General features: G+C 35.3%; 1 protein-coding gene across 1 annotated transcript; it reads left to right on the top strand.

Moving 5' to 3' along the window:
• The first annotated feature begins 9,155 nt into the window (after positions 1 to 9,155).
• On the top strand, positions 9,156 to 10,121 carry LOC128245896 (uncharacterized). Its single transcript, XM_052964115.1, has one exon. The coding sequence runs from the start codon at positions 9,156 to 9,158 to the stop codon at positions 10,119 to 10,121; it is 966 nt and encodes a 321-aa protein (XP_052820075.1).
• Positions 10,122 to 11,972: the final 1,851 nt, after the last annotated feature.

The raw sequence follows: 11,972 nt of genomic DNA, 5'->3' as shown, positions 1-11,972 counted from the left end.
TCGCCAATTTCAGGTTCAAACAATAAATTTTCGATTAAAATCGATCATCGGAACATCACAAGTAGGTTCATCTAGGTTTGTCCAAAAAACAGTCGCCAAATCAATTTGGTAAGTGTCGATATGACTTTAGCAACATTCGAGGTTTGATTTGTCAAGTCAAAAAACAAGTCGACAAGACTTCATGATTAGACCATCAGTTTATGTCATAATAAGATGGCTTAAAGTAACATTTCAATGATTAAGAATGGGCAGATTTAGCACAGCTAACGAGCCTTTTTTATGATTAAAATATAACTTAGAGTAATTTTACTCTTTTAAAATACTTCCTTATTGGCTGACATATTTTCAACACAAAATATGACGCAGGGAGTGTGTATGAGATGAGAGGCAGATGGCGGACCTTTAAGTTGAAGATTGCCATCTGCAATTTCTTTGGCTGGAAATGTAAGTCGTATTCAAGAAAACTTAACACACAATGTCTGTGTTGATATAAATAGCTTCGGCAGGTTTTAAATCATTTTGAAAGTTGTACAGGTTTATTGACCGAAAATTATAAATACTTCTTAAAAGAACGTTGCGCATGCTTCATTTTCTAAAATGTCGGTACTAAAGACACGAACACATCATCATACTAGCAACAACTACATTAAACATGTATCACAGGTAACAAATATATAACACTTAAATTTACGGAATCGTAGACAAATAGGTATGGAATCATCTGGCGCAAATACATCACATCTGGATCAAACAACTAAAACTGATATTGAAATATCACATATAGCATGACCACAGGGTGGTCTGATTTAGTTGAAGTAACCTAGATTTAACAAGATATCGCTGGTGCAATAAATCATTTGGGAAATACATGCAGTGATAGTGGTAATATTCTCCATATATTTGTCTGTGCGTCATTATTCTGCCGTTGATGTGCAATAAATCATTCCTTTAACAACCCTGAAAAAAATATAGTTTAGATTGGGGTCATGGGACGGAAGTGCATGCAAAACATTAACCTTACTTAGAAAACAACCTTTATTTTGAGCCTATGAAAATTGCAGTAAGGCAACCAATAAGTACAAGGCTTAATCATCAAGAATTTCTACTTGCGTATCAGCAAATTAATTGGCTGAATATGTAGGCTATATTCTAATTATAAACCAATCTGTATACTGACGCCGGATTGGCTGGACGACCTGCCCATTAATCATACCATAAATAATTTTCATTGAGCTCGCATAATCATTTGATCTAGAATTGTGTTTTTAGATTCCCCCCAAAGGATAAGATAATACCATCTCAATTGCAAATGCAATACACCGTCTGGTCTAATTTTTATAATCACCTACATTATATTCCCCAAAAGTTATATTTGTCTACTAACCGCCATGGTGGTACACACGCTCTGAGTAATTTAATTTCGTTGACACAAAGAATCTTATTTCTGAGCAGCGGGGATAGAACAATCAAATCATATTTTCTTGATTAAGCAATGCCTTTCCTAAAAATATTATGTAGCAATATCTTTGTTTCGACAGCGCGTAGCTTCAACATACATGCATACTTATTGAAAAACACGTCGAGTCCGGTCAATATACATTAGATAACAAAATCTATGTATTTTTTTGGAGATTTTATGCTGTTTTGTTCAACTCGTTTCCATTGGTTAATATAACCTTACATATTACTTAAGCATACTTTTGAGGTATAAATTAGATGTATGTATATATATGTATGTATGTATATACTCCAAACATGACCTTTATAATTTTAGGATATCTGTTATGTCTATCCCAAACATATTTTAGAACTTTCGTTTAAATAGAAGATAGTAAGTAGAGACGGAACAGTTGCACCAAGACCGTATTGCAATAACAACTTATATATTATTTTATAACATAAACCATTGCTACTTCCATTCCGAACGCCTCGTCCATTTTCCATCAAAAACAACCTCGGATGTTAATGGACGGTTCACAAATTGTAAGATTTATTTTATTTAACTGCACAAAATCAAGTAGTATTTTCAGTTTACCTGTGAAAACTTAATGATTTAACTCTTGGGAATGTTATTTTTTATGCAATTATACACTTCTACGGCAATCGATTTAAACTTATATATACAAAGTACATATTAAAACACTATACTTAAGTAATAGGTTTATTTTGAATTTTACGAACTACTTTTACTGATGTACCGGCGTACACACGAGTTTGTTTTCGATGGAAAATTGCTGAGGTTTTCCGAATGAGCTACTTCATCTAAATTTGTTAATGAATGTGCCATAACCACCGAAACGTCTGATCTTGATAAATTGGTTGTTAACGTTTCTCCAAAGGAAAGTATTATATATGCAAATCTAAGCTACATCCTACAATTGCCATCAGCTACCAGTGGTCAAAAGTCGTTTTGTAAAATCAAGAAATATTTTGTTCCAAGACTGCTAAGAAATTGCATATAATCTATCTCATGAACAGCTAAACAGGTTTTAAAATTATCTCAGGTACTTTCGGCTCCCGGCTAATACATGTCGGTGCCCAGGACCATGAATCAATGATAATTTAGGCGATATAAAAATGGTGGTTCGATTCTTACGCAACGTCGTATACGAAGCCCATTTCATTTAGATATCAAAGTATGTTAAAATCTTAACCCTTTTTCATTATTTACGAAATCTATTAAGTTGGCAACATTTATCTGCTACTTTTTTATATTTCATGAGTCAAGGATAAAGTTATTGTGTAGACAGGCGTAAACTAAATTGTTGTTAGTATTTGTTCTGTGAATATCATTGAGTATTGCCTTGTTTTGGAGAGAGAGAAAAGTCATTATTCTAATAGTTTGGGAATTGCTAGTTGATTTTAATTAAGCCGTTTTTTGGACCTTAATCAATTATTACTTTAACCCTCCCGGTACTAGCCTATCTTGGCCTTGTTGGGTTTACGACCCTGCCCCAAATCACGCCCCATTTAACCCTCCCCCATGCCCTTAAGTTGTCCACGTTAACTTTTTAATATCAGTATTGGATTGAAAATAAATACAATACACAAAGACACATTTAGTCTACTTATAGCTAAAATGTTTTTGAGGCAGGACCTTCGAACCTCCTGACCCACAATAAGACCTTTATAGATATTTCGGTTATGGGGTAATGGACGCACCTACTTCCAATTTCCACACCACTTCCGACAAATCCTTGCTACGCCCCTGTGTATGTCTGCTATCAGTCATATATTACTTTCATCGCATTCAGATCGTTTTAGCTACATAGTCTGTAAACTGCAATAAGCACTTAGCTCGTAATTGCCATGGCTTTGTTGCAAGGTCGCACGACATTAGTAATGAACTTGAATAATAATGTTCGTACTTATTCTGTGTTAGACAAGAGGGATTGTTTTATTATTGAACAACTGTCACCGTAAGCCATCACTCGGTGTATTCCTGTAGACAAACATACATATTAAGACAATATTTAAAGATAAAAAACTTCAGGAAGAGCAATTCCTTTGACGCAAAAAACAACAAGAAATGTAAATAGATAAAAATTCTTGAATGAAGTCATGTAAGACCAGAAGTGGGTGTAATCTGACGTAAGAATATTTACATTTTTTTATTGTTATTATTTAATACATCCGGCGTCATAGCAAACGTTTCAGTTATTGATAGCGTGCCCTGTCGGCAGTGGAATTTTATATTACGTACACAGTGTACCAGGATATTGAAGGGAGAACAACACTGGGTTTAAACAATATCTATTCATATACTTTTAATTCAGTTAATACATAAAATACGTACATGATAATTAAGGATTGAGGAGATAGCTTATAGCTTATATTGATACCTCTCTTCTTATCTGTCATATCATAAAGTCAAACATTACTTATAAATGGGAGATACAAACGTACATTCATCACAGACAGACAACACGCGCATCAATACAGCTTTAGTTAACCGCCTAGGAACGGCGAATGAAACATGAGATCTGAACACGAGTTTACCGGGGGTTAACACTATGTACCACATTACCACACACTTGTCCCAACATTATCAATTGGTACAATATCAAGAATTTAAGATTCATTGAAGCAGCATCAACTGAAAAATCATGAAAAATCAAGTAAAACTGAGATATGAACTGATGATTTAAAAGTACCAAAGGACCAAATACAGATCTCTCCTGACTGTCATACATCTGTAAGTTTTCCGCCGAAAGGGTGCGTGACTCCTCAATGATTAAAAACAGAGTTATTGACTTTGCAACACATTTGTGCAGTGTCTTTTAGAGCATATGACTTTGTAATATGTACATATTCTGACTAAAGTAAAAGTTTGTTCACGTCCAAGGCTTTACAAGGCTTTCACTTTTTATTTTAAAAAAACAGACGAGCTGAAAATATTATCTTTGCCACAAAATTGTCGACTCCACCACAATAAAGGCAACCTAGCACGTTTATCTAGGTTTGTATGGAATATGACGCCAAATCATCTTGATATCAACAAGGTATATTGACCTAAAACTATAGATACTTCTTAAATATTCGTACAATTAATTTCCGTCTCTTAAATATCGAAGTCAAACAGCGATCACATTATCAAGCAAGCACATTCAAAAGTATGCAAGTTAAACTAAAGTGAAGTTCAGGATAACAAGGGTCATCCCCCTTTCATTTTTATTTGCTTAGGCGCGCATAATAAACTCTTATTTAAACAAATGACAAAAGAACGCCGGAATAAACACTAAAATCCATACCATATTGGAGTGTGATATCTGACATTTTACCAGAACAACACGATTTCTTTTCATTTCTCGTTTTGCCGGGCGGGCAATATATCAAATTACTTCAAACTGACTGCATTAGACGTATAGATTTGCCAATCAACGCGGCAAGCAGAAGGCAGCGATAACACATGACGTCATTCGAGGTCAAGGCGGTAAGTATGTGATTACACCGTGCTATATTGATTTTATGCTTGGCGTAATCGAGGGCATGGGTTTTAAGCCATCATAATTAAAAGCATTAGTGCATGTACTATCATGTAAATCTTGCAATAAGAATACTAAGGATTTGTGTTAAACATATGTAAAATAGAGTGAGATGGTCAGTTTGAAGGATGTATTTACTTACACATACATACGTTTTTTATGTTTCTGTTTAAAACGGTGAAATTTTCTCTGAACGGAATTTCTAGTAATAAAAGAAATTAAGATTTTTTTTCCATTGTGCCCTGTTTCAATTTCATGTCGGTAAGGAAGGTTATGAAATATAACCCGATGCTGACCAAATAATCAGTTTATTATGGCCTATACTACACGCAAATTTATACGTAAACATTCGGAACTCCTCGGCCATTTTTTATTTAAAAAAAAATCGAATGTATGCCGGTACATAGGTAAAAGTAGTTAAGAAATCCTAAATATAATATAATAAATCGGATGTAGTGTTCTAATGTGTATGCTGTATATCTATGTTTAAAGTAATAGCCAGTAATATGTTTTGTTGCATAACTATTTAAGAATCCCAAGATTGAAGTCATTAAGTTTAAATGCTACATTAAATTTAATACGCAATCTACTGTAAGTGTAGTTAAATGTAAAGATTTCTGACACCATAAACCGTCCATATACATCTGAAGTTGTTTACAATGGAAAATGGCCATGAAATTCGAAATGATACACAAAAGCACTAACCTGAACTGAGACTAGGGACGGCCATGTCTTCGAAATAATTATCCTTAACGTTTTCCGAAAGCATATGAATTTTTATAACTGTCAAGGCAACGACATAATATTTGATACAAGTGATCATCGTTAAAAACACCATAGCTAGATTATCAAGAAGAGTTATCGCTAGCTGCTCCACGGGGCGGGCACCCCCCCCTTTAAATCGTATAAGTTTACCTTTTTCAATATAGGAAAACAATGTAATAAAATGAATCAAAAACGCACCATTTCGGACTTAAAAATGTTAAAACATTCCGTGGGAACTACCTCTAACCCTCCTGCCAACACCTTAATACAAATAAATTACAGTTTTGAGGAAGAGGCACTAATCGAAGGGTTGCACCCCTAAGTAACTTCTTTTTAACGTTAAATAATTCTGAAACCGCCCCTGGTTATGCAATATGGAGAATGTACAACATTAATATAGAATATGATTGCCGGAAATACAATAATCACGAACTGATATGCTTACTTAGACTGTACAGTGCAATCATAAGTCTGTGCAATGCCACTATAAAGGATGCATGTCAAAATCAGCAAATACCTGTCTGTTTTGTCTTGAAAAGCAAAATCCATGGTAAGCTTCATGAAAACTCTTAAATAAGAATTAAGAAAGTTTTAAGCAAAATGTCGTAGCTTGCGTAATAGTTAATTAATAAAATACTTCATATTGGCCGATTTATTTGCTCTCGGTCCGCAGTATTGTCGTTTGCCATTCGTGGACAGGTCAATAAAGCTAACCTTCCACAAATAACTGGGTAATATTAAATCACCTAATTAATAAAGGTGACAATATAGGTAGTTAATAACATTATAATATATATATACATGCATATCATTTGCACCGACCCGAAAGTCGAATGCAGATGTATAATACATTCATCGATGCAACAGGAAATGATATTCACCATTGTAGTGAGGAACAATAAAAGTCAGCCTAGGTGAAATGATATCCTCATTAAAAGTGCGCTCTAACAGATTGACCGATTTGACAATTTTATCTATTTATTTTTGTCTTGGAATGAGCCATTATTTGCGTAAATGTCTAGAAACGAGTGATAGAAGACTGCTGATAGAAATCAGATCGCATTTTTTCGTATTTACATTGGAAAATTGACTAAAAATAATTGTTTTATGTCAAAACGGTCCATCTGGGACACGTTCACGATTTTATTGTCGGCAACGACTTATTAAACTTTGTTGAAAATTAATTTAATTTTACGATTTCTTTTATTAACAAACACCAACAAGTTACAGACCTAATCATTTGAACATAGATTTGCAAATCGAAGTCTAAAATCATTTAAGAAATAAATGCGTTAGTAAGTATTTTCGGCATAATAAAGCTTTTCCTGTCAATTTTTAAATAAATTAAGCTATTGTTGAAGGTTGGTAGTATTTTCTTACAACAATAAATGGCTTGATGGAACGAAATTCAACGTTTAAGTAGTCTACATATGTGTGTATTAACTACCTACTGGATGGGCCAACTAATGTTTATAAACGACCAAATGCTAACAAATTATTAAAAAACTTGAGAACTACTGCCTTCTCATTAGACAAAAAAAATTGTTGACCACTAATAACACCAGAGCTCTTATTTAAACCTTAGATGATGTTATATTTTTAAACAAGCATATGGTTCACGACTCACGCTAAATAAAAAAAGAAGAAACGTAAGCGAGTCACTTTATATAACATATTAACCATGTGTTCCTTTTATAACCTGACATTGACGCTTCTGTGATCACCATCTGGACTGGAACCTGACCACGTCTCGTACGGTACATGGCCACTGGTCGGCGTTTAAGGAATTGAAATGACCTAGACCTGACAAGTGAGTGACGTTTACTTTTTTACGGCGAGTTAACGACGTTGACCGGCGGTATTTAATCCGCCTGCCCACTGGTCACTTTGCAAAGGATAGCTGTCAGCCACTTGAATCGTGCAGCAAATTCGTAAGTACAATTCTTTCTGTCTTTTGTGAGCTTTTCTGCTAAGATACACAGCTTCTTGAAATTATCAGATTATGTTATGATTTAATAGAAATAAATATCATCTAAGAACGTTTAAAGTCTATATTTAATAGTTCCATAGCATGAACATGCTACAGTTATCAGTGTGCAAAATACAAACTTTGTATTTTCATAACAAACACTAAGCTATATAATGTATCCTTTAGGTGATAAATGTCCGTCTTCAAATTGAATTAAATGTTAACACCATTAATGGAAGAACAGGCATTTATTTAAAATAAATCCAAATGCATTCAGACCGATTAAATACATAATTTTGAGTTAACGTTGTTAACGGCATCGTTGTTAACTTTCAAAATAATTGTGTTGCCTTGGTACTCGCATGTGATCTGCTGTATTTCTAGCAATGAATAAGACAACAGTTTCAACTGTTTATATTTAAATATTTGAACTCATCGTGAAATATTCCACGTTTGAAAATTAACAATTATGTCGGTAATAACGCGGCTAACTTGAACCCATTTCTAAACAGCTTTTGCTAATTGTTTGAAATGGTAACGTTCTATTTGCTTTTACCAAATGGTTTGCAATTTTGACCGTCAAATAGTGTCTCTTTGTGTCAATTCGTAAGTTCGTAAAAACATACATTTTCCTTTTCATAACAATTACATTTCCACTATTCTTATTAAACGTTTAATGTTTTCATCCAATTTTCATGTATTATTATATCAATTCTACCACTAATTACAGATAATGTGTTTTTTTTTATTTGGGGTGAAGAGTTTATCTTTAATGCTTTAAGAAATATATTATTATAACGTTAACATTTATAAAATTAGTGCCGTAGTATTTTGTTAAAGACATACTCTTTTTCCAAAAAATCAGTTCCATAATCAACTCATTTGTTTATTTAGTTACCTAAAAGGATGCATACATATCGAAAATACTGATTCTTATGAAGGATACCGTGTTTGATTTGAAAGAAATTTGTATATTGCACGGTAATTCTATCTGATGAGGCGATCGTTGACATTAGTAAATCCTCATAATATATGGAACGTCACAACTGTCTTATTTTTGACAGCATGTACTCTTATGTCTTACTGGCATACTACGTATTATAGACATGTTGTTATGTCTGACAAGAATGTTGATATGTCTAACCGACATGTAAGTATGTATAACAATCATGTTTTCATGTCTAACCATCAAAGTTTGTGGCATTAAAGGTACTTTGAAACGTTTAAATATTCAGTTTTCTGAGTCTGAATTTGACACTCCAGACTCGTTACTAGGGACTAAATGTTAAAAGTCACAAGGATATTTTGGTTAAAAACATAATGGTGTTCAAAATCTTAAAAGACGAACGAAATAGATAAATAAAACCACAGACTGTGTACGCGGATAGTTTGAAAATGCTTATTGTTCTTTTGTATTCTCATTGACAGGTACAACCATGCTGAAGTCTGCTTGTGTTCTGCTCTTGTGCCTCGCACTTGCCAATGCCTACTATGGCAAAGGCGGTAAAGGGGGTCGAGGCAATGGCGGCAATGGCAAAGGCGGCTATGGAGGTGGATATGGCGGCATGAGCAGTTATGGCAACAACGGCGGCTATGGCGGTTATGGCAACAACGGAGGCTATGGCAACGGCGGTGGATATGGCGGCAAGGGCAACAATGGCGGCTATGGAGGCTATGGCAACAACGGCGGCTATGGCGGTTATGGCAACAATGGCGGCTATGGAGGCTATGGCAACGGCGGCGGCTATGGCGGCAAGGGCAACAATGGCGGCTATGGAGGCTATGGCAACGGCGGTAGTTATGGCGGCAAGGGCAACAATGGTGGCTATGGAGGCTATGGCAACAACGGCGGCTATGGCGGTTATGGCAACAACGGAGGCTATGGAGGCTATGGCAACGGCGGTGGCTATGGCGGCAAGGGCAGCTCTGGCGGTTATGGAGGCTATGGCAACAACGGCGGCTATGGCAACAATGGAGGCTATGGCAGCTATGGCAAGAACGGAGGCAATGGAGGCTATGGCAACATGGGTGGTTATGGAGGCTATGGCAACAACGGTGGATATGGCGGCAAGGGCAGCTCTGGCGGTTATGGAGGCTATGGCAACAACGGAGGCTATGGCGGATATGGCAACAACGGAGGCTATGGAGGCTATGGCAACAATGGAGGCTATGGAGGCTATGGCAACAATGGAGGCTATGGAGGCTATGGCAACAACGGTGGCTATGGCGGCAAGGGCAACAATGGAGGCTATGGAGGCTATGGCAACAACGGTGGCTATGGCGGCAAGGGCAACAACGGTGGCTATGGAGGCTATGGCAACAACGGAGGCTATGGAGGCTATGGCAATGGTGGTGGCTCTGGCGGCAAGGGTGGCTATGGCGGAAAATATGGAAAATATTAAAGTCATTTAGGTGAGAATGAGTATTTCGTTTGCACTTTTTTGAATAAGAAAGATCACTTTGTGTTTATTTCACAGGTTTATATCTATTAATTGAAAGGTTAACATCAACGTTTCCTAAAGCAATATGTTTTCAGAATATTTTCCAAATACATATATACATAAACATATTCTGTTTTGCTTATTTCAGGAGGATTGATGTCGACCGCATTGCTCAATGGACAACGAGACAGAAAACATAAATTTTTAGTTCATGTTGTATGTATTGTTAGTTTTATTAAATTGCATTCCAAAAACGTATAATATCGTTCTATCAATACGCCACGTACTTCTGTGTCTACTTCCCGTCTTATCCCTGCGCAATAACTTGGTATTCTGAAATAAATACAATGTTAAACAGATAAAAAAGTAACAACCACCGTTTCAAAGTAGAAATATAGTGTTTAAAAACGCACAAATATTAAGTGACTGGTGGGTTTAAAGATTTACAGTGATCAGAGTTGAACTTCTTTCAAAGTGCCCAATCGTATTTTTAAAATGGAAATATTACAATTTGTGTTTACAATTTTTTTTATTTAGTTGTCAAAAGTCGACATCAAATGGTCACATTGTTCGTAGAGGATTGCATCGGTCTGAACAGGACATTTGGTATAAACATTAAACGAAAGATGATAACATAATACTTTATGTGAAAAAGGAAACTAAAATCAAACACAAATGAACAAAAAGCAATGCCGTAAAAACAGGACACGGACATGTCATGACATTTAAACTGAAGACTGATCGTAGAACACGAAAAAACTAATATATTCTCTACTTTCCGGTGGGAAATGAAATTATATTTGTGTCTTTTGGTTGACTTCTCGCTGTTTTGAAACAGTGCATGGGTTGACAAAACATAATTATCCTCTATTTGGCTGCAGTTTTTGAAACAAAAAAGCAATATTGTCTCAACGAATCCGCACACAGGTCATAATAAGACGGGATCGACCCACTGTAAGAAGAGGTGTTCGCCAAAACATTCAAAATTCCTCGGCCATTTCCCATCGAAAACATCCTCAAATGTATGCCGGTACATCAGCAGAAGAAGATCGTAAATGTTTAAATAATAGTATTAAATGATTGTGCTTTTAACATGTATATTGTATGTTTTAGTTGAAAGTTAGTGTTGTATTGCATAAATAATTAAGAGTCGCAAGAGTAAAGTCATTAAGTGAAACTGCCAAATTAAAATTACTACGCAATTTTGTTTGCAGTGTAGTAAAATGTAAAGATTTCTGGCATTGTAAAAAATCCATACAGGACAAATAAAATCATTTCGGAAGTATCCCCATTGTTTCACATCTTATATCTTTAAATTGACACATGAAAGTCAATCAAAGCATGGTTATACCATCTTAAACCATTGACTACCTTACATGTTTATAGATTTTGAAGCTGAACTGAAAGGTTTGTGCTTTCAAGAACAGACTGAACATGATGGATCTACTTGATCTACTATTCATTTTTTTTACATCTTCCACGCGCTGTATGTCCCCGTGCACCAGATATTGTCATTTTGTACCGAATACACAGTGATCACGTTCAGCCAATTTAATTTTTCTTTGGAGAAATATAACCTTTTTTAAACGTTATGTAATGTTTCTCCATACATAATGTTGGGGGTCGTGAAGCGAAATAAATAGAGTTCCGAATGTTGCCAAAAGTGCACTTTCTATATATAGTAAGTAGTTTTATTTGTTTACTACACAGAAGCTTGATGAAAGGAATCAGCTCATACAACTAAACAGTGCATCCAGCAAAAAAAAAACGCTTCGTATTCTCCCAATCAGTTTACAGTATAGGGAATATTTG

Source organism: Mya arenaria, chromosome 9 (genome assembly GCF_026914265.1).
Source record: "Mya arenaria isolate MELC-2E11 chromosome 9, ASM2691426v1".
Classification (NCBI taxonomy): Eukaryota; Metazoa; Mollusca; class Bivalvia; order Myida; family Myidae; genus Mya; species Mya arenaria.
The sequence above is the reverse complement of the archived record's forward strand: the minus strand, read 5'-3'. Positions and strand labels throughout refer to the sequence as shown.